Here is a 24,299-nt window from a genome sequence, read left to right on the forward strand (position 1 = left end):
AACTGCACAGTATTAGACGTGTGTACAGTTTGTGTTTTGGTCTAGAGAGACCTGTTTCTGTCTTTGGTATATTTATTTACAAATTGTGTCCTCTCTCCCTGTGCTAATGCACACTTTTATGCTATGTGATTTAAGCTTATCTTTTTATTTGTGTAAGCAATGTGTTTTGCATAGCGCTGACATGCCACTTTTGACTGAGACATTTTTGAAAACATGTGCTGGCTGTATCATGTACAATCTCTGATTTAGGGAAGCGTCTATGGTCTGTAGTCAGTCACAGAACCTCCACAGGCCACTTGAAATAGATTGCATTTATAAAGGTTGTGTTCTGAGCAAACCTGGTATTTTTGCCTTTCTGACGCATGTTTTTTAATCACTCAAAAAGGGTCAAACGATGTTTGTCGGCCCTCTTCGCCTTTCTACGTTTGCCTGATTGGCTCTCCCTGGGGCCTTAATTTGGCTATTACTTTCCTATTGTGCTTTCTGTTTGAGCTTACATGCAGCTATTCTTTATGGCTACTTAACCGTAAAACTGTTTGTGACTTTACAATTACTACTGCACACCCGGTCAGTAAACTGCAGGAGCTGTACCATCATATACAATCGTCATTCCCACTTTCCCCAAAAACTGGTGCTTTGGATTCTGACATCATGTCTGACAAAAGTGGTGTTGCCTGTTAAAGCCTGATAAATTTGGGACAATTTACCAGGCCCCCTACTTTCTTCACTGCTCTCTATGGAAATGGAGACACATCTCTGGTTTGACCATAGAGTATCTAAGGAACTAAGGAGCACCGAGTGGAGCAAACTGTTTTGTGGAGTTCTCTGATGCTAAGAAGAGAAATGTGGGGCTATCTGTTGCTAACAGAAACACAGTCCAGAAATAGACCTTACCCGGAGGGATTGTTCTCTGCATACATATGTTGTGCCTTGGCCAAAAATGAGGCTTTTGTGGGCCTTCACTGGCCATAGCTCGGTAGAATGAGCCCACTGTGGCATTGCCCTCTTCTGTTTTCAGGAAGAATTTACCTGTCACGTTATGTTATGTTAGGATACATTTGTAAAGCGCACTTACACCATAGGTCTCTTGGCGCTGTTTCTACATAAGCTGCTGCGGGGGTCCAGTTTAAACAGTTTGTCCGAAGAGCCAAGTTTTTAAGGCTTTTCTGAATCCCACGAGGCTATCACAGTTCCTGACTGAGAGAGGAAATGAGTTCCAGAGCCTGGGGGCCATATAGGCAAACCTACGCCTGCCTAGTCGTTTTAATTTGATTGATGGAATAGACAAAAGGTGCAGATGGGCGGAACGAAGATTGCGAGTAGGAACATGTCTCGAGATTAAACTGTTGAGAAATCTAGGACTGGTGCAATGCAAAGCCTTAAAGATTATACAGCCCGATTTGAAGGCGGAGCGTTGCGCCATAGGTAGCCAATGTAAAGTGCGCAGTAACATCCTGGCAGACTGCCATCTTGGCTGCCTATAGATCAATCTCGCCGCCTTATTCTGAATTATTTGTAGGCGGTTTACCAGACCAAGAGGAAGGCCGGTATACAGAGAATTGGAAAAGTCAAGGCGGGAGAGTACCAGCGCAATGACCACCTGGATCAAAACTTGATGAGATAACAGATAGGCGATCTTTCTTATTTTTCCTAGTTGGAACAGAGAGGAAGAAATGACCGTACCCACATGGCCCCTCAAGGAGAGATTGGAGTCTATGGTTACTCCCAGACTTTTCACTGATGGGGACGGAACGGGAGGGGGGCCTAAATCGCCCGGCCAAAAATGAGATCCCCAGCTAGTGAGACTCTTCCCAGGTAACACCAATTCGGTTTTCCCGGGGTTAAGCTTTAGTTGGTTCTGGTCCATCCAACCTTGAATATGCAGCATTGCGGCTTGGAATTCAGCGGCTGCATTTTGGGAGTCTTGCTTAAAGACCAACTGAAGGTCGTCGGCATAGTTGAATACAGTTACGTTCCTAGCCTTGAGTGAGTGAATCAGAGGGCGGATGTACAGATTGAACAACAATGGAGATAGGGATGAGCCCTGAGGAACTCCACATGAGGCAGTCAGGTTAGGGGCCGTATAGTTCCCAAGATACACCGCCTGCGTTCTACCTGTCAAAAAGGATTTTATCCACCCATTAGCTGTTCCCCGGATCCCCGCTTGTTCGACACGGTGCATTAGGATGTTATGATTGACCGTGTCGAACGCTGCCGACCGATCTAACAGTACAAGTGCCTGCGGGGTACCCTTGTCAGCATTGGCTCTTAGTGTGTCCATCAAAGGTGAAAAATAAAAGGGTTTACCTAGGAAGTGTCACCGGGTAAGTCAGCGGCAAGGAATTTTCACTTCTACCTTTATATGCTTTAATTAAATTTTCCTTCCTTGTACAAAACCAGTAGGCGCCCTTTGGTGGGCACAACCTTTGGTATCCAATTCGATTTTTGCATCGTTTATACTGATGCACTGCTACTGCATCAGTATCCTATTTCTTAAGAAGTCAATTTCATTTATTCAATGCTTTTTTAAGAAGACAATGATGTGATGCTGTAGGGTTAGCAAAGAGAATCCACACATTAACCATAGAAGGAATAGCTCGCCACATACATTCGTTTGATCAGGGATCTCATGCTGCCCTTCTCACCCCCAGCCCCCTCAAAGTTGTAAGTAGAGATCTGAGTCTTCTAGTCTCTTAAAGCATGTATTATAAAAGTGCATGTCTGCCCTTTAAATTAAGTACTGCTGGCACTCTAACCTACGTAATATTCATTTCAAAGCCGTAGCTTATTGCTCAACCAGCCACCTAGGTCCTCACACCAGGTCACATCTTGCTAAATAGTTCATACTGCTGAACTTTATTTAGGCACAACATGAAAGGACTCATCTAGTCAATAGCCATTGATACAACTCAATTTCTCTATATAATGGACAATCTGTTTTGTATACTTTTATGTGAAATGATGTTCTGTGCCGTTATCTGCATGTATTCTTCTGCTTTTGGTCACTGTGACTCGCATTCACTTCTGCAGATCGTGCTGGAGAACAGCAGCCGTGAGGATAAGCACGAGTGTCCATTCGGACGAAGTGCCATCGAGCTCACCAGGATGCTGTGTGAGATTCTGCAGGTTGGAGAGCTGCGTAAGTTTGCCTTGAGTATCCAGGATATGTTTGCAGAGATTGTCTTGTCTATTTTTACTAACCCAAGGTGTCTCTCTTTGTAAAGCTAACGAGGGTCGTAATGATTACCACCCAATGTTCTTCACTCATGACCGGGCTTTTGAGGAGTTCTTCTGCATCTGCATCCAGCTACTGAACAAAACATGGAAGGAGATGAGAGCCACGGCAGAAGATTTCAATAAGGTAAGTTCTTCCGTCCAGGACAGATGTGTGCTAAGATCTCTACTGATGGCTGTGTTCCAGATTCAAAACCAGAGGGGGGATCGAGTGTAAGTGCAAACAGTGAAATTGTCAATTGATGCCTGAAACTCCCCAGAGACAAGAGCACAAAGCAACAACTCGAAAAAAACAAAAAAGTATGCTTCTCCACTAATCCTTCACCTAACCAACTGCTCTATCTTGGTAACAACCCTAATTACAGTTAGATCTGTGACTGTACTTCGAGCGTATGCCCCGTCAATACTGTCATCTGTTTTAATCAGGCCCATTTGCTTAACATCTTTCCTGACCTTGTTGCTTCATGTGTTTTGGTAATGCCCGTTATTGCCTTTACACCAGTCCCTTTGGATTTATCATTGTAAGGTCTTGTAAACAGTTTGCTGTACCGCAAGTAGTTTTCAGTTGTGCCATAAAAATTCACAAAAACAAATGCACATGCAAAGGTTGGGTATGCTCAGATCTCTTTCTGTGACTTTTGATCAGCGAGGTGTTCATGATATTCCTTATAAGCTATATGCATGTGGGGAGAGTTCCTCACTAAGGTCTCAGTATGAACTCAGTCTTTGCTCAAAGGCTTGCGGATGGTAAATGTAGCTGTTGGAAGGGGATTGAATTAGATGTTCTCACTTTTGACATATGACTGAGCATTTAATTTAACTAATGTGTATGGTAAGATCTCTTCTCAAAGGTTTAGATGTGGAGGCGTTGACTAATGCTGGTGATACCTAGCACTGGATCTTAAGCAGCTACTGCATGCCACCTGGTCTTTTCTCTGTTTACTGCTGATATGAACGCTGTCCATGTCTGCTGTATATAGCTTGCTGCTGCTGTTCACTGCTGGTACTACAAAGTCAACGATAGTGATCACAAGAAACCTGTTAATTCTTCCTTTGCAGACATCTTTGCATTATGTCATAAAATTGATAAACTGCCAATAGGTGGTTGGTGATATTTCATGGCTGTATGTGGTCTACTTATTCGATGTGTATGCACAGTTTTGGTTGGTTTCTTTGCCTCTTGCAACCTGCTGTGGTCTGTAAAAGTTGCTTCATATTGATTACTGCACCAGCTAGTATGAGACATCTATGGCTTCTACTGCTGCATGCTCCCTATATTCTGCTTTGTTCCTGTTGCAGCCCCTTTCACAATCCCCATGCATGCAGGTCTATTTGATTTTGCTTGCTATGAATCCTGCTTCCAGCCTGTATCTGTTCTTATTTTCTTGACAGTGTCAGTTCCAGCGGCTGCCTGCCTTTTTCTGTGAATGCTGCTTCCTGCCGATGTCGGTGCTTGCTGCTACCTCTGAGTGTCTGTGTCTGCTAGACCCTGGTGTCTTTTGTTTCCTTACCTCAGCCTGTACCTTATAGCTTCCATTCCATTTGTATTTACTCCTGCTTGATGTCTCTTCTCATTTATCCACTCTTTAGTTGTGATAATATAACGCTCTACATTTTTTGCTGTCTCTTGGTCTGTCACTCTGTGCACCTCTCGTATTTCCCGTCAGTATTTTCCATCCTGTACCTTTAAAGCTGTTGTTGTTGCACTTTGTTTCTTATGTATGTTGTGGTTTTGACAACCCCTTCTAGATCTTGTTTGCTGTTACTTAGCTCTGACCATTTTCTCCACTCTCATCAGGTGATGCAGGTGGTGCGAGAGCAGATAACGAGGGCTTTACCTTCCAAGCCAAACTCTATGGATCAGTTCAAGAGCAAACTGCGCAGTCTGAGCTACGCCGAGATCCTGCGATTGCGGCAGTCAGAACGAATGAGCCAGGATGACTTCCAGTCCCCTCCAATCGTGTGCGTAAAATGGTCACATAGATTCACCCATGCACCCTGTCTGATTCATCCAGATGCAAGGACACCAAATAAGAGATTGGGGGGGGGCACTGTGTCTAGAACCAGGGACGGTGGGGCCTTGTGTTTCTCTTCAGGAGATGCCAGTAAATAGCCTTGGGTCCGGTAGAAGACGAGACACTGTCTCATACCCTTCAGAACAGGATCCTACATACAGTGGCCCCTGGAAACAGTGTTTTATGTTCTGAGACAAATGGATCTCAGACCCCTGAGACATATCAAGCCCAGGACATAAGAATCAGCTTATCATTCTCTGGGATGCAGTGGTTTACCTTTGTGAACACAGGCTCAGTGACTCTATCCTATGAATGAGGAAACATCTTGGGGACCCAGGAACTGAGATACTCTGGCCCCGGGGACATCCATGCAGCATGACATGCGCCCATCATACCTCACACTATGGAAACATGTGGGAGGGCAGGAATGTGTAGTATCCAGTCACCTGGTTCCCCTAGGATGTGGACTGCCCGGTCCTCGGGTACTTGCCACTAACCATCAGGGCACCAGGGATGAGACCCAGGCAGAGAATGTGTCTCCAAGAAGAGAGTATCTTGACTCTAGAGGTTTGGCACTTTCTGTGGCAGTACTTAAAAAAATGTTGTTCTTGCTTTAAGGCTGACCAAGAGTTTTTTTGTCTTTAGAGAGCTGCGAGAGAAGATACAGCCTGAGATCATGGAGCTTATTAAGCAGCAGCGACTGAATCGACTCTGTGAAGGAAGTAGCTTCCGGAAAATCGGGAATCGTAGGAGGCAAGGTGAGAATCACAGATCTTTTGGAGTGAGCAATACATAGACATTGTGAATTTCAGTCTGTAATTATGTTATTCCTAATCCATGAGGTTTTACTTGTGATTGCATGATATATAGGTGATGATTTTCCATGTCATTAGTAGTTATGAGTGCTGAATTTCTACCCCACCAGTATTGTGCAAATCGTAATCAGGCATAGACGTTATAAGAGCTTTGTCATATAAGTTAATAGAGAACAAGTTGTTTCGGAAAGACAGTTCATCTTATTTGCATTTGTTCAGTTTTTCTAAATTGTTAGTTTAAATAAAATCATACAATAAACTCCTACATAATAAAAACATAAATCTGAAAGAAACACGTTAGTGTTAGATTCCTTACCTTAGAATATCCTCAGTCGTCAGACTGGATCCGGAAAGTTTTCGTCGGCAGTACCCCTGTGCGTCGGCAGGCGTCGTCTGCTGCTCTGCTTCTGTCGCCGTGATCGCCTGATAACATCGCTGGAGTACTTAGACGTCGCCCTCACGCGCTGATGTCAGTTCATCTTTTTTCCGTGCCAGCAAGCGCAGATCCGAGAAGAGCGTACCCTTAGTACATTTTTGACTAACTTTTTGACTAGGGATGCCCGGGTTCAAGCCGTGTGACACCAGTCACTGACTGATGTTGGTTACCGACCGCCGCTGCCGGTGTCTCTACTGTTTGGTGGCCGACCGCGATGACAAGTTGTGCCCCGACTGCCGGGCCTTGACATCGAAAGCTCGGCGGGTGCCGTCCTGTAAGCTTCTCGAGATCCGGCAGTCGGCTCCGTGCCGATCAAGGTCCCGGTCGAGGAGGAAGTCGAGGGACCGGTTGCAGAGACGCAGTCATCACCGTTCGTCGGGATCCAAGTCCTCGCACTCAGGTAAGTCGAGGCATGGCAAAAAGAAGTCGAAGAGGTGACAACGCTCTTCTGACTCCCCTCGCCGGTCGCGCGACTTGGCCGAGGGTTCGGGTGGCACCACCCGCGCGGCTCTGCCGGAGCCGAAGGAGTCGCATCCGGTCCCACACCCTCCGGTCCCTGAACTCAATGCGACTTCAGGCGAGATTCGAGACTTCCTCGTGGCCATGAGGACTCTCTTCCCGCCGCGAGACCTGCCAGCGCGCCTTCGGGCCCCGCGGGTCCGACTGGGGGTCCTAGCGTGTCGGCGCCGTCGACGACTTTGGTCCCGACGCCGCAGGACCCCGTGGGATCCAGGCCTGGATCCCGGTCGACGCCAGTTGTCCTTACGACTCCTCTGCTGGCGCCGACCCTCGCGGTGCCGCCCCCGGCGCCGTCCTCTGACGACACCGTCCCTGGTTTCAGCCCCGGTCCGGATTCGGCGCCGCTCGCCGTCGTCTCTGGCGTCGATGGGTGAGCCTTTCACCTATGACCCGGCTTGTCATTTATGCCTGTTTATCAGGACACGGATGAAGCGGAGGACTGGGAGCGGTCTGAGGACCCTCTGGCACAGCAGTGCCAGTTAGATCAGGACTGGGCAGATGAGCTGGGGGAGGCCAGTGGTCTAGACACTTCGCCTGACACTGGATTTTTCTATCCTCCCTCCGTGGCTACGGAGGAGGGGGCTACTTATGCTGTGGTGTTGTGCAGGGCGGCCAAGGCCTTGGCTCTTGAGCTCCCTGCAGCGGCCATGAGGACTAATCTCCTCACCGAGGTGCTTCAACAGCCAGTAAGCTCTTCGGAGCCTCCGCTGCCGTTTAATGAGGCCCTCACTGACGTTCTGATGGGCACTTGGTCCAAGCCCTCCACAGTGCTCCCTGTGGATCGGAACGTGGCCCGACGCCACCGCCCGGCTCCGGGCGACCCCTGCTTTCTGTCCAGCCACCCCACCCCCCAGAGTCTGGTTATCCAGGCCTCCACGTCCCAGACCGCATTCCCGACCGCTCCCCCGGATCGGGAATCCAAAAGGCTAGATAAGTTTGGCAAGAAACTGTTCTCCTCTGTCAGAGTAGGATTGTTGTTCATTAACACCGCATGCCTTTTGGGCCGTTCTTCCCACGCTCTGTGGGATACGGTGGCGGACGTGCTGCCCCAGACACGGCTCACCCAGGCTCCTGCTGAGGGGCGAGACGCAGCAAGGTATTCCATCCGGTGTGTACTTGACACCACGGATTCGCTAGGCATAGCGATTTCAACGACTGTGGCAATTCGTCGTCACACCTGGCTGAGGTCCGCCAATTTTTCAGGGGATGTCCAGAACACACTCATGGACATGCCCTTTGATGGCCGTCGCCTCTTTGGCGACAAAGCAGATAGCGCGCTTGAGCGTTTTAAGGACTCCAGGGCTACTTCCAAGTCCTTGGGCCTGTCGCTAAGAAGGGACAAGTGGTGCACAAACGGACCATCTCTCGGTGGGTCGTTTTGTGCATAAAGATCTGTTATTCCTTGGCTAAAAAGGATCCTCCTGAGGGGCTGTGCGCCCATTCCACTCGGGCCACGGCGGCTACAACTTCCTTGGAACGGGGTGTCCCTTTGCAGGACATTTGTCAGGCAGCTACTTGGGCTTCGCTGCACACGTTTGCCAAGCATTACTGCCTGGACAGTCAAGTCCGGAGAGACTGCTTCTTTGGCCGTTCTCTTCTCCAGGACTTTCTGGTGTGCTTTTAGTTCGCAGACCCACCTCCGGGGTTGGTATTGCTGGGGTATCTATTCTAAGGTAAGGAATCTAACACTAACGTGTTTCTTTCAGATGCACAAGTTACTTACCTTCGGTAAAGATATATCTGTAAGAAACATTAGTTAGTGTTAGATTCCTTACCACCCCACCCATCCTCCCCGTTCTGTGAACTGATATCTAGGGTTAAGGACATCCCTTTCAGGGCCCTAGTTTCATGGCACCAGTGTCTGTTTCTTGCATGGCTCTGTGTTCCTGGCACGGGAAGCTATGTACAAAACTGACGTCATCGCATGAGAGCAGCGTCTAAGTACTCCAGCGACGGCCTCCCGGCGATTACGAGGTCCGACGACAGACGCGGAGCCGCAGATGACACCTACTGACGTGCAGGGGTACTGCTGACGAAATCTTTCCGGATATTCTAAGGTAAGGAATCTAATACTAACTAATGTTTCTTACAGATATATCGTTACCAAAGGTAAGTAACTTGTGCGTTAAGGAACCTGTGGCTAGAATTGTCCCTACCAGATACATCGTTACCGAAGGTAAATAACTTGAACTTTAACAACATTCCAGCAGCCCTCGCACAGAGCTGCTGCTCGCTCGTCTCCTCGGGTGCATCCTCCCCTCCCCTCAGTATGTTCTGCATAGAGAAGCTACCTAGCCTGCTTACATATAACTTGCAGCCAATTGGGGAGAGTCTCTTCTTTGATGCCCGCTCATCGCACATGGGGGCTGGCTAATAAGAATGCACCCGAGGAGACAAGTCAGCAGAAGCTGTGCGCATGCACTGCTCGGGTGTTGTTAAAAGCCACTTTAGAGGTCTGATGAACCTACGGGGTGGTGCTACACTGAAAACAGCCGCTGCTCATAACAGCATTAAATTTCAACATATATGTAAGTAATTGCAGCAACTTACTTATTTCACCTTTAACCCCAGAGACTAAGGTATGTCTCAGATACAGTCATACAACAGTCTGTCTACACGTTTTTAACTGACCAAGAATTAAGTATATATATTGGATGTCCAGAGCACCATCAATTGAGTTGTAAATAGTCCATCAATTAGACAAGCCGATAGTTGTAAAACAAACAAAATATCGAAGATTCTATTAGTTTTTATTCCATTGCTTTATATAATTCAGTTTGAACAACAGCCGGCATGAGTTTCGTCGTTTTTGATGACTTTTTCAAGGCTGTGGAATTAAACAAAACAAGGATTTTCCTAAAATATAAACACATTCACAAAATATGATAAAAAACTAGAACAAAAAAAGAATGAAGAAAAGTACGCTCAGAAAGAATTGAAGAACAATGAGTGTTTAGAGTGCATAATAGTCTCCCGATTGGTCATGTCCCATGTCACAGGGCAGGCGTTACATATGAGTTAAATACAGTCCAAATACATAAGGGGTGCATAACAGTGACTCCAAAGATTAGAAGAAGTATGCCAAAAAGAACCTAAAGTACTAGTAAGAGGGGGCCTCCTATGCTGTGGTGTTGCGTAGGGCGGCTGAGGCCTTGGGCTTCCCACGGTGGCAGTCAGGACTAACCTCCTGACCAATGTGCTTCAGCCGGCAGCGGCCTCTTCGGAGCCCCTACTGCCTTGCAATGAGGCCCTCACTGACATCCTTCTGGGCACTTGGTCCAAGCACAGCACAGGGGCTCCTGTGGATAGGATGATTGCCCGACGCCATCACCCGGCCCCGGGCGACTCACTTTTCTTCTCCCAACACCCTACCCCCGAGAGCTTGGTGGTCCAAGCCTCATCAAAAGGCGCGTTCCCTACTACTCCCCCAGACAGGGACCCAAGAAGGTGGACCATCTTGAGAAGAAGATGTTTTCTTCCGCCAGCTTAGGACTGTGGTCGGTGAACACGGCATGTCTGTAGGGTCATTACACACAATCTGTGTGGGTCATAGTTGCGCAGGTGCTGCCACAGTGCCTGGAGGAGGCCCGGGCCATGCTGTTGCAGAAGGTCGAGACGCAACACCGTTTCGCCATCAGGTGTGGATTGGATACCGCCAACTCGCTGGGTAGAACGATTTCTATGTCTGTAGCCCTGAGGCGCTACGCCTGGCTGAGATCCACTGGCTTCTCTGGGGCTGTTCAATCAACCCTTTTGGACATGCCCTTTGATGGCCATCGCCTGTTTGGTGACAAGGCGGACAACGCGCTCCATCATTTCAAGGACCCTAGGGCTATGGCCAGATCCTTCGGCCTCCCTGCCACCTCTCGCACCATGCAGTCTGCCTTTCGCCCCTTTCATGGCTTTGGAAGGGGTGCCCCACCACATTCCACCCAGAGCCACAAACCTGCGCAAGCTACCCAGCCTCTGTGCGGCCTAGGACGTGGGACCCAACGTCATGGTTCTAGGGGCCAGCGGGCGGGCCACTCCACCAATGCACCCTCTGCAGCCGCCTCCAAACCATCCTAGGTCGACTTTTCTGGGTCACCACCTGCCAGTGGGCGGCAGGATCCAACATCATCTCCTCCTCTGGTGCAACAACAAGTCGGACAGGTGGGTTTTGCAGATAGTCCGAAGGGGCTACACCATCCCCTTCAAAACTACCCCTCCCTCCATGCCACCTACACTCCATCGCATGTCGGAGGATCATTTGGCCCTTCTCCGCCAGGAAGTTACGGCTCTCTTGGCCAAGGGAGCTATAGAACACGATCCTGTGCCAGAAGTAGGTTGTGGTTGCTACTCCCACTACTTCCTGGTGCCCAAGAAGGACAAAGGTCAGTGTCCTAACTTAGACCTCAGGGACGTCAACAGCTTCCCCTGGAAGGAGTAGTTCAAGATGTTAACTTTGGCTCAGGTCTTGTCAGCCCTCAACGCTGGAGCCTGGATGGTAGCATTGGACTTGCAGGACGCTTACTTTCACGTTCATGCCTTGCCTTCCTATCGGCATTACCTACGGTTCACGATAAGCCACGAACATTTTCAGTTCACTGTGCTCTCTATTGACCTTACCAGCGCCCCTTTGGTGTTTACAAAAGTGATGGCGGTGGTCGCAGCTCATCTGCGCAGATCAGGGGTTCCAGTCTTCCCCTATCTCGACGACTGCCTGTTGAAGGCAGGCCCGCCCCATGCTCTCGCTTCCCACCTCCTCAATACGGTGACCTCCTGCATTTGCTGGGGTTCGCAATCAACAGGTCGAAGTTGTACCTGATTCACGCTCAGAAGCTGCTTTTCATCATAGCGGTTGTGGACACAGCACAGTTTCAGGTCTATCGTCCCGAGCAGCGAGTCTGGCATATTCCGGGATATGATACTGATGTTTCAGCCTCTATCCTGGATTTCGGTGAATATGACCCTGAGGTTGCTGGGCCTCATAGCATCCTGCTGGCAGCTCATGCCAGATGGCATATGTGGGCTCTGTAGTGGTACCTGAAGTTCCAGTGAGAGCAGCATCAGGGGAATCTTTCTGATGTTGTCCAGATCTCGGAGGGGGACTGCAAGTCAGTTGCAGTGGTGGCTCACGAACCAGGATTGGGTCAGCAGCAAATCCCTCTCCCTTCCCCTAACAGAGTTCACAATAGTAACGGATGCGTCACTTCTGGGATGGGACGGCCACATGGGGGAGGAGGAGATCAGAGGCCTCTGGTCTCCGGTGGAGTCCGTACTCCTCATTAATCTTCTGGAGCTCCGGGCGATTCGTCATGCACTAAAGGCATTCCTTCCCGCTGTCAAAGGAAGAGTGTTGCAAGTGTTCACGGGCAACACTACTGCCATGTTGTACTGCAACAAACAGGGCGGAGTGGGGTCGTGGACCGTATGTTAAGAGGCTCTTCACCTTTGGACATGGCTGGAACATCAGGGCATGTACCTGGTAGTTCAACACATGGCAGGCTCCCTGTACGCCAGGGCGGACAAACTCAGCTGCCGGTGCATGATGGATCACAAATGGTGTCTGCACTCTGAGGTGGTGCAAGGTCTCTTTCAGCAGTGAGGAAAGCCTTGGTTAGATCTATTCGCCACCTAAGAGAACGCACAATGTCAGCAGTTCTGTGCGATCGAGTTTTCAAGGCGACACTCGCTCAGCGATGCCTTTTGTCGCGAGTGGATTTGCGACCTATTGTACGCCTTTCCGCCTGTACATCTTCTACCCAGAGTGCTGAAGAAGATAAAGTGCGACTGGGCCAAGTCATTCTTGTGGCTCCGGAATGGGCATGAAGAGTCTGGTATCCCGAGCTCTTGAGCATGTCCATCGATCCTTCGACTGCGTCTTCAGGAGGATCTTCTGTCGCAGCAGGGGACGGTCCTCCACCCAAACCTGTTCAGCCTTCATCTCCTTGCGTGGAGATTGAGCGGCGACATTTAACCGCTTTCGACTTTCCTCCTGAAGTCTGTAACTTCATCTTGGCAGCCAGGCGTCCCTCCACCAAAACGGTATACGCCTGTAGATCGAACACATTTGTGGCATGGTGCACAGCAAAGGCTGTGGATCCCCTTTCTCTCCCTCTTTCAGAGGTACTCCTCTTCGTTCTTTCCTTGGCCCAGGAGGGCTCTGCTCTGCGCACTAATAGGGTCTAGATTTTGGCCATTTCGGCTTTCTTTGCCTTCCTGATCAGCCGTCTCTTTTCAAGTCCCCGATTGTTAACAGATTCCTGAAGGGCATTACTCATTTCTTTCCTCCTTCTCCTTTCGTAATGCCCCATTGGGATTTGAACCTTGTCATCACTTATCTTATGTGTGCTTCTTTTGAGCCACTGCATAATTGTCCTCTTTGTCTCCTCACATTGAAGACTGCTTTCTTGCTTGCCATCACTTCTGCTCGCAGGGTGAGTGAGCTTCAAGCTATATCTTCTAAACCTCCCTTTCTTGATGTCCCTCCGGACAAAGTCATCCTCCGTACTAGGCCCTCTTTTTTGTCCAAAGTGGTCACTTCATTCCACATAGGTCAGACCATCACATTGCCCACCTTCTTCCCACCTCCGCACCCTTCCAAAGAGGAGGAGAGACTCCACTGCCTGGACCCAAAGCGTGCGCTGTCTTTCTACCTTGAGCGCACAAAAGACTTCCGGGTGGACGATCAACTCTTCGTGGGTTATGTGGGCGCGAAGAAAGGTCGGGCAGTGCTTAAGCATACCATCTCTCGAAGGGTTGTCCTATGTATCAAGATTTGTTATTCTTTGGCTAAAATTGAACCTCCAGTGGGACTGTGCACCCACTTTACCAGAGCTACGGCAGCCACTTCTGCTTTGGGACGCGGAGTTCCCTTACATGACATCCGTCAGGCAGCCACGTGGGCATCCTTGCACACGTTCCCCAAGCGTTACTGCCTGGACAGCCAAGTCCGGAGAGATGGCTTTTTCGGCTGTTCTGTTTTCCAGGACTTCCTGATGTGAACTTAGTTTGCAGACCCTCCTCCTGGGTTGGCATTGCTGGGGTATCTATTCTAAGGTAAGGAATCTAAAACTACGGTCTATTTCAGATGAACAAGTTATTTACCTTCAGTAACGATGTATCTGTACGAGACATTAGTAGTTATAGATTCCTTCCCGCCCTACCCTTCCTCCCGATTCTGCGAACTGACTTCTCGGGATAGGGACTCCCTTACAGGGCCCTAGTTATGTGCACCAGTGGTCAGTGTCTTGCATGGCTCTGCGCTTCTGGCATGGAAAGTCGTATCACAACTGATGTCAGCGAGCAGGGGCGGCATTTAAGTAGACACCACAACGTCATCCCAGCGATCACTACACCGACAACGAAGGCCGGAATCGACCAACGCTACCTACCGACATGCTAAGAAAAAATGTCCTACACACTGACATGCTAAGAAAAAATTTCTCCGGATCCAGTCTGAAGCCTGGGGTAATTCTAAGGTAAGGAATCTAGAACTACTAATGTCTCTTAAAGATACATCGTTACCGAAGGTAAGTAACTTGTTCATTAGCACAGAACTAACTGCCTCCTTTCAAAATATAAACTTAAAGCTATTTGCATCTCCCGTCCTCCTCGAGGGTTTTGCGCTTTCAAGGTCAGCAAGGACAAGCAATACCACTAGTGTCTGTTTGCAAAAAACTGGGCTTGCTGTCTGCAAGCAAAGTTATAATTTCAATAGCAACCCCTTAACCATTGCTTTTCAATTAAAGCAAACGCATAGCGGACAATGTCAAGAGCCCATCTCTGTGGGCAACAGTTTCACACAGCTGTCAAGCGATGGGAGCCTGTTCCACAAGACTACATTACAGGGACGTCAAGTTTGGCTGGTTAAATTGGCATTAGCCTTCAGTTTAGTCTTCAATATTTTATAAGAGGATTTATTTGGCATTCATAAAAAACAAAATGACAACAAAATAAGCAACATTAGCCATCTCTATAATTAAAACTTTTAAACTGCAAATATAAAAATATTACATTTGTAATACCGTGCGGGAAATATATATCAGAAATAAGAACGCATATGCCGATTTTTTTTTTTTTACGTCAATAGCACGAACTCTATAAAATGCGAGACCTATTGTAATGAAAAGGCTGGTTATGTCTGGCTTAACATCACAGCATTAGTGGGTTCTAATGTTATCTATGCTTTAAAACATAGGGCGGGCCTTGACTCCACCCAGAGCTGTATTAATCACTCACCTCATGCTATTGACTGTTGTTGTAGCTTTCCACCTCCAGTGGAGTGCTTTCATTGGACTGCAAGGAGGACTATTTTACATCCGAAAAGTAAACTAAGTCATCAAGCAACTTGTTTCATTTAATTCTTTAAGTTCTGTGTACATTCTGTGCTGTAAACAATCCTTTTTGCTACTTTTTTCTCACACTTTTGCAATAGGTCTGGCTTTAACATACTAAACAGCATATAACTTCTACAAAAAGCATTTGCACATGCCTGTGTTCGCATTCGTTGGCAATGTAAAGACAGACACATTGGATTTGCCAATGTTTGTTTCACTTTGCCTTCATTTAAGGGATGTTCTTCATGAGGGTTTCACCAATGTCTTATTACAAACACATCTCCTACTGGAATTCACAGGATGTTTTAAACTCTGACAATGACTGTTTCAGATACAGTGACTAGGTGGGGCAAGTGAGGAAAATCCAAATTGAAGGCACTGGAAAACAAGGGCAGTTCAAGACGTTTTGAAAATGCCTGTTTAGGGCTCGGCTGAAACGCGCGGAAGCGCGTCTCCGCCGAGAACTTATTGTGGCCGTGTCTCCTTCCCAGGAGACAATCCTGGCCGCGCGCATCGCCTTGGAGGCGATTCCAAACTGACACGCGCACGCGAACGAGCGCTGCGGCCAGGCGCTGTCTCCTGGGAAGGAGCCACGCACATACATACAGACACCCACCCCCCCCCCCCTCACATACACACAAGCAAGTACAGATTATTATCGGTCCACCGCAGCTGGAACAGGCCCAGCAAACCCATCTGGAAGAACGTGCAGAAGCGGAAAAAGACGGAGGTATTTGCATTGCTTTCAATGTCTGTCAGAAGCTCCAGTCGCAGGAGCTGCCCCGGAATTTAAATGGTTCAGTTCCAGTATCTGATTCCACCACTGGCAGAGCAACTGTATCCTTCGAGCTGTTGTTAATCCAGCCGTGCCATGCTTTAAAATATTTGTGTTCAGTTTTTCAACGTGTGGGCATAAATACATGTGCTGAAGTGCTTTCGAAATCCCCTGAAAGACGCATTATATTGCGTCCGGGCTGAATGTAGTCTGTTTAGCACAAAGTGAAGAGACGTATAGTTTATGTTTAGAGCTTAATTCTGTCTGAGAAAGCACGTCGTTTGTTGTTTAGCCTGCCTTTCAGTGGATATCTGTTTTTGCATGTGGGCATTTTCAGTAGTCGACAGAGCCTGTTTGCGCCCAGGAATATTGCTTAATCGAACTCTTTGCGCCGGTTAGCAGCTCTTATCAGATAGCTGCTTGTTCACACGCCTTAACAGGTAGTGTTTTTTTCTAATGCGAACTCTTGTGGTACTGTCTATAGGCATTTGTTAACCTGCCATTCTTCATTTCCTTCTTGACCATTTCTTTCACGCCATCTGAAGGTTGTGAGGGACTTTCAGGCAGTGAATTCTTCTCTTTCTGAATGTCCGTCTCCTACTCGCGACATTTTTGTGGACATAAACTCTATGCACTAAATACTGTTCCCTAGGGAGCATTCTTGCTATGCCACCCACAGGTTGTGAATTTGTTTGCATGCGATTCTTATGGTGGTTCCTGCTATGGTGCCTAGAGGCTACTTGTATAGAAGAGCATCTTATGCACTGGGAACTACTAGAATATACATGTTATCGGTAAGTATTTCCAAGTAGTCTGCAACGTTATATGGGAACTTATCTTATGATCGGTAGAGATTGTGTACATGCAATTTTTTACATTTTGGACAAGTCCCGCATTTCCGTTTCTCTCCCTCTTAGTCTGAACCTCTCGTGTAACCTATCCATGTCCTCGCCTTTGCCTAAAGCAGACACACGAGGGCGGGGAAGCCTTCTAGTGCGCTTTTCACATGCTACAAAGTGTGTATTCTTCAGATATATTGGCCAATAATAGGGTGCCCATGCGTCCCGGATTTGCAGGACTGTCCCCGTTTTCCACCAGCTGTCCCGGCAGATGTCAGGGAATTTAGCTCATGTCCCGGTTTTAAGAGAGGGTAGACTGAAAACGGCGGGTGGTGCTTTTTTATGTTTTACCAAGCAGAGATAGACCGTTTGCCTGTTCTGTAATTCACTGCTGAGGAGCACTGTCCCATTATGTAGGCCTGCTTTAAGTAAAATTGTAGTCCTTCTTCTATTTTGTGAAATGTCCCGGGTTTTGGCTTTAACATTCTGGTCACCCTACCAATAAGCACGTGTCGCGTTGCTATGTCCACGTTTGCAGTGGGGTCTCTAACTTTTGCAATGCCGAGACCGTTGCATTGTAAATGAATATTGTAATTGTAATATGAAGCATTTCCTCATGGTGTGGCTCCTTTTTAAAAATTTAAATGGACAAGGTGGGCTATTAACTTTCTTTTCAGAGTAGTGAGTGCAGAGTAGTGAGTGCAGAGTAGTGAGTGCAGAGTAGTGAGTAGTGAGTGCAGAGTAGTGAGTGCAGAGTAGTGAGTGCAGAGTAGTGAGTGCAGAGTAGTGAGTGCAGAGTAGTGAGTGCAGAGTAGTGAGTGCAGAGTAGTGAGTGCAGAGTAGTGAGTGCAGAGTAGTGAGCAGTGAGTGCAGAGTAGTGAGTGCAGAGTATTGAGTGCAGAGTAGTGAGTGCAGAGTAGTGAGTGCAGACTAGTGAGTGCAGACTAGTGAGTGCAGACTAGTGAGTGCAGACTAGTGAGTGCAGAGTAGTGAGTGCAGAGTAGTGAGTGCAGAGTAGTGAGTGCAGAGTAGTGAGCAGTGAGTGCAGAGTAGTGAGTAGTGAGTGCAGACTAGTGAGTGCACAGTATTGAGTGCAGAGTAGTGAGTGCAGAGTAGTGAGCAGTGAGTGCAGACTAGTGAGTGCAGACTAGTGAGTGCAGAGTAGTGAGTGCAGAGTAGTGAGCAGTGAGTGCAGAGTAGTGAGTAGTGAGTGCAGACTAGTGAGTGCACAGTATTGAGTGCAGAGTAGTGAGTGCAGAGTAGTGAGTGCAGAGTAGTGAGTGCACACGTTCCCCAAGCGTTACTGCCTGGACAGCCAAGTCCGGAGAGATGGCTTTTTCGGCTGTTCTGTTTTCCAGGACTTCCTGATGTGAACTTAGTTTGCAGACCCTCCTCCTGGGTTGCTATTGCTGGGGTATCTATTCTAAGGTAAGGAATCTAAAACTACGGTCTATTTCAGATGAACAAGTTATTTACCTTCAGTAACGATGTATCTGTACGAGACATTAGTAGTTATAGATTCCTTCCCGCCCTACCCTTCCTCCCGATTCTGCGAACTGACTTCTCGGGATAGGGACTCCCTTACAGGGCCCTAGTTATGTGCACCAGTGGTCAGTGTCTTGCATGGCTCTGCGCTTCTGGCATGGAAAGTCGTATCACAACTGATGTCAGCGAGCAGGGGCGGCATTTAAGTAGACACCACAACGTCATCCCAGCGACCACTACACCGACAACGAAGGCGGAATCGACCAACGCTACCTACCGACATGCTAAGAAAAAATGTCCTACCCACTGACATGCTAAGAAAAAATTTCTCCGGATCCAGTCTGAAGCCTGGGGTAATTCTAAGGTAAGGAATCTAGAACTACTAATGTCTCTTAAAGATACATCGTTACCGAAGGTAAGTAACTTGTTCATTAGCACAGAACTAACTGCCTCCTTTCAAAATATAAACTTAAAGCTATTTGCATCTCCTGTCCTCCTCGAGGGTTTTGCGCTTTCAAGGTCAGCAAGGACAAGCAATACCACTAGTGTCTGTTTGCAAAAAACTGGGCTTGCTGTCTGCAAGCAAAGTTATAATTTCAATAGCAACCCCTTAACCATTGCTTTTCAATTAAAGCAAACGCATAGCGGACAATGTCAAGAGCCCATCTCTGTGGGCAACAGTTTCACACAGCTGTCAAGCGATGGGAGCCTGTTCCACAAGACTACATTACAGGGACGTCAAGTTTGGCTGGTTAAATTGGCATTAGCCTTCAGTTTAGTCTTCAATATTTTATAAGAGGATTTATTTGGCATTCATAAAAAACAAAATGACAACAAAATAAGCAACATTAGCCATCTCTATAATTAAAACTTTTAAACTGCAAATATAAAAATATTACATTTGTAATACCGTGCGGGAAATATATATCAGAAATAAGAACGCATATGCCGATTTTTTTTTTTTACGTCAATAGCACGAACTCTATAAAATGCGAGACCTATTGTAATGAAAAGGCTGGTTATGTCTGGCTTAACATCACAGCATTAGTGGGTTCTAATGTTATCTATGCTTTAAAACATAGGGCGGGCCTTGACTCCACCCAGAGCTGTATTAATCACTCACCTCATGCTATTGACTGTTGTTGTAGCTTTCCACCTCCAGTGGAGTGCTTTCATTGGACTGCAAGGAGGACTATTTTACATCCGAAAAGTAAACTAAGTCATCAAGCAACTTGTTTCATTTAATTCTTTAAGTTCTGTGTACATTCTGTGCTGTAAACAATCCTTTTTGCTACTTTTTTCTCACACTTTTGCAATAGGTCTGGCTTTAACATACTAAACAGCATATAACTTCTACAAAAAGCATTTGCACATGCCTGTGTTCGCATTCGTTGGCAATGTAAAGACAGACACATTGGATTTGCCAATGTTTGTTTCACTTTGCCTTCATTTAAGGGATGTTCTTCATGAGGGTTTCACCAATGTCTTATTACAAACACATCTCCTACTGGAATTCACAGGATGTTTTAAACTCTGACAATGACTGTTTCAGATACAGTGACTAGGTGGGGCAAGTGAGGAAAATCCAAATTGAAGGCACTGGAAAACAAGGGCAGTTCAAGACGTTTTGAAAATGCCTGTTTTTTTTAATGCTGTCTTTGCTCTGTTTTCTAGAAAGGTTCTGGTACTGTCGACTAGCCCTGAATCACAAGGTTCTACACTACGGAGACTTGGAAGACAATGCTCCAGGAGAGGTTGCTTTCGAATCATTGCAAGACAAAAGTATGTTGCATTCTCAAATTTATTTTTTAATATCAATAGACCAGTACGTGCCTTCCTGCTCTGTTTAATTCTTCCCAACCTTCTTTCTCAGTGTCACCTCTCTGCAGCTCTACTTCCCCTGGCATTACTTGTCTTCACGTCCTTCCTCCTCATGTCTTGCTTCGCAATTCTCTTCTCTTTGCATGTTCTGTTCCCACTGCCCTTTGATTACAATCTTGCTGTTCTATTTTAACAGAAACTGCGATCGCACTTGTTTTTTCTGTTTGTTGAAACAAATTTGCATTTTTTCTTACTTTGCCCACCACATTTCGCCCGTTCCGTGTTTAGTGCCTGAGTATGCGGTGAGACAGACCAGGACACATTTTAGGGCAGCATGCTAGTCAGTCCCGGCTCCTAATAAATTAGCCTAAATACACTGACACACCTTTAAGGTTACTAATGCAAAGGTCTGATCAAGCTGCATTTGGAAAGACTTGTTAAACTGGGGGATTTTACAAACTGTAAAGTGAATTGTTGCTATTTAAAAGGGATCTGCAAAAGGGGGTGTAAGAAAGTGCCCTCTTTTTGCATGGTTGCCCTCACGTTTTGCTAAACTGCTAATGTGCTTTGACTGAGTGTTCCCAGGGTTCCTGCCAAACAGGTACCCTGGGCCTAGGTTCTTTCCCTAAACTACATTGAAAAAACAAAACAAATTGGCACTCTTTGGCCGCAGGTCAGTCCCTTGTAAATGGTACCAGATGTACCAAGGGCACTGTGGCCAGGTAAGGCCTCTAAGGGCTGCGGCACTTATTGTGCCACCCTTAGAGGCCCTGTACCTTTACACCCACACACTGCCTATGCAGGCTGTTTGTTTTGGTGCAGAACAAAGTTAAGAGACGACATGGCACACATCCCTGTGTGCCATGCCTACAACCGCCAGCCCTGGCATAGGTAGCCACCCCTCTAGCTGGGTGCACTATACCAGGTGCATGAGCCCAGTACCCCTACAGTGTCTAAGCTAATTCTTAGACATTGTAAGTGCAGTAATGTCATTAAGAGTATATGGTGCTGGGAGTTTGTCATTACGAACACAATGGCTTTGCGGAAAACTGGTACGTTTGGTATCAAACGTCTCAGCACATTAAATCCACACTGATGCCAGTGTGGGATTTAATGAAAAATGCACAGAGAGGGCATATTAGAGAATGCCTCCTGAAATACGACCTAACTTTGCCCAGGTGAGTGGCTGCTTAGGCTGCCACCACCAGACATGTTTTCTGACCCCTGGGTCGAGAGCCTGCTACTCTCTGGGATCTGAAACCATGCACATCCTCGGACGAGGTGACAACCCTCCTTCCCAACAAGATGGGCAGGGCTCTTGGAGGGGAATCTTCAAAGGCTTCCCACCTTTGTGAGCTTCCCCAGCCTTTGCTGCTTTCAGCAACTGGCCCTCACCGGATCAACCCCCCCCCCCCCCCCCCACACACACACACACACACACACACTTTGGGCAGGAGAATCGGCAGGAAAACCAAGTGAGGAAGGGAGCTGTGCTCACCTTTGCCAACTCCACCCCTCAGGTGGGGGAGGGAAGTTGAAGCGCAACTCTCAGTCCCCGCCATCTTGCAGATGGGGGGGGACCCAGCCAACCAGAGTGAGGCATATGCCCCCACTCCCACTGGAGGGTGGCATACTAGGGGTTGTTCCCCCCCCCAAGGAAGGGTCCCATTGGTCATAACCTTTACCTACCTGTAACACCCCTAAATCTCATATTTAGGGGCAACCCTGAACCATGCCTCCTCAGACAAGAATCAACAAGAAGAAGAGAAGAAGGACCAAAGAACCCATGCTGAAACTAAGAAGTGGATGCCCACTGACCTGGCCCCAGCCCTACCGGCTTGTCCCCACCTCAAACCTGCTCCACCGAAATCCCAGTGTGTCCTGCAGCCAGCAACCTCAAGAACCCCGAGGACCTTCCCTGCCTTCCAAGTCAAAGACGTTGTTTCCCATGAGCACCGTAATTACTCACCCCCCAGACTCTGGCCCCAGCCAAAACCATGAGTTCAGTCTTTTGAGTGTGTGTCATAATTTGCTCCCTGTGTGTGTACAACAAATGCTTAACATTACCCTCTGGTAAAGTCTTACTGCTCGCCCACACTACCAGAAATAGAGAGTAAGGCGCTATCTACGTTTACCTCTGTCTACCTTTGGGGTCCCACTGGACTCTGTGCACACTATACCTCATTTTGGTATTGTATATACAGTGCCAGCTTCCTACAGGTTTTTGGGGGGAATATTTTAGAATATTCCAATCAAAACTGCTATTGCACTTGTTTTTACTGGTTTTTAAAAACTACTTTGCACTTTTGCTTACTTTACACACCGCATCTTACCTGGGCCGTGTTTAGTGCCTGAGTACGCGGTGAGACAGACCAGGATGCCATTTTGGTTACTGTTCTATTTGTCGTCCCGGCTCCTAATAAGTGAGCCTGAGGACGTGGACGCATGCAGTGGGTGTGCCACTTGCATGCCGAAGGTACGCCAAAGCAAAACCAAATGGGATGATGGACGGAGTGTTGAACATTGCAAGCACTCACCCCCAGTCAACTGATCTGGGTTTAATCCATCATCATTCTTTATCTCACTCCGCCACCCCAGTTCAGACATTGGCCATATGCAAATCAGTCTGACCCTGTGCCTCATGGGAACAGTCCAGCCCGAACTGCCATGCCATGTCTTCCCTGGACCGGAAACAAGCATCCTGGGACCGGTTTCTGGCTAATCAGCCGTCATCAGCCAGGCTAGCTTGAATCCAGTGGCAAAGTGAGCAAGGTACCCACGTCTGGGCATACCCTGCCAACTTAGGGCGAACAAAGCAAAACCAAAGGGGATGATGGACAGAGTGTTGAATATTGCAAGCACTCACCCCAGTCAACGGATATGGGATTAATCCATCATCAAGCCTGTCTGTGCCCGGAGCCTTAAGGAAGGTTTAGAGCTGGCTTCTGCAGACTACTCGAAAAACAATTGTTCAAGGCCTGGTGCTCTCAAGCCTTGGTTATGACAATTCAGTCTATTTAGGTAGTCCTCTGTATGTGATCAAATGCATCCAAATTGTTAGGAATGCTGCAGCCCATATTCTCATGAAGATTCCCAAGCAGTATCCTGCCCGGTCATCTTTGGCAGGCTTACATTGGCTGCCGGTCTACAAGAGTCAAATTTAAATCTCTGTCTAGCCCACCAAGTGATCTATAATAAAAGTTCTCCTTTAATGTAGTGGTTGTTAAACCCCTACAACCCCATAAAATCGCTACGATCCAAAGGTCAGAGACTCCTTATTGTACAAAACATAAAGAAATCTAGGAGTGAAGGACGATCTTTTGCCCATTAGGCACGAGAGCTTTGAAACCCTCTGCCTTTATCCCTGAGGAAGAAACAACATTTCAGAACCGACTTAAACGTATCTTTGTATGAGTATCTTGCTTGATCCTCTGATCAATGGACCCATTTCAGTGCTGGGAGGTCCTTTTGGGTAGCCATGCGCTTTACAAATCCCTAGCATATCATAGTTGCTCAGTTATAACTTGTACATTTCGTACCTTTCAACCATTGCTCTCTGACCATCTTTTCTACTCTGTCTTCATTACACCTTAAGCCCCTGCCCTATCTGTTCTGCTTTCACTGACTTTGGAATACATTCCTTTTCTAATCAGCCTATACTGCTCCCTTTTCTCCTTTTTATTCCTTTTGTGTCATCGCCACCACTTAGCATTTTTGTTATCAAATATTCAAATGCGTTGGAAACTTCTGTCCTCCTGTGTCGGGTGAATGGACCTCCAACCAAATCTCTCTCACAAACATGAGATTTTAAGTAAAACTAGAACACTATGAAGGTACTCTTTACTAATTCTCAAGGGTCCACTATTTAAAAAAAGAAAAAGGTCTCGGTCAAGGTATAATTTCTCAAAAAATAAAATGCTCCTCTTCCAACACAGGACTTGCCCTCTCAATTTAAATTTTGAAAACAAATTTGGAGAAGAACGTATACTGCACCTGGCTGAACTTCATAAAATAGTTATAGGATCTTGTACGAATTCCA

General features: G+C 47.3%; 1 protein-coding gene across 3 annotated transcripts in view; it reads left to right on the forward strand.

The window, feature by feature from the left end:
• The window catches only part of ELMO2 (engulfment and cell motility 2), a 310,978-nt gene that overhangs the window by 207,366 nt on the left and 79,313 nt on the right, over window positions 1-24,299 (forward strand). For all 3 annotated transcript variants that reach the window (XM_078651887.1, XM_078651889.1, XM_078651888.1), the window contains 5 exons: window positions 3,031-3,139; window positions 3,225-3,361; window positions 5,033-5,196; window positions 5,895-6,007; window positions 20,114-20,221. In XM_078651887.1, coding sequence (XP_078508013.1) covers window positions 3,031-3,139; window positions 3,225-3,361; window positions 5,033-5,196; window positions 5,895-6,007; window positions 20,114-20,221 — 631 coding nt within the window. The remainder of the gene's footprint in view (window positions 1-3,030; window positions 3,140-3,224; window positions 3,362-5,032; window positions 5,197-5,894; window positions 6,008-20,113; window positions 20,222-24,299) is intronic.

This window comes from Lissotriton helveticus, chromosome 7 (genome assembly GCF_964261635.1).
Source record: "Lissotriton helveticus chromosome 7, aLisHel1.1, whole genome shotgun sequence".
Taxonomy (NCBI): Eukaryota; Metazoa; Chordata; class Amphibia; order Caudata; family Salamandridae; genus Lissotriton; species Lissotriton helveticus.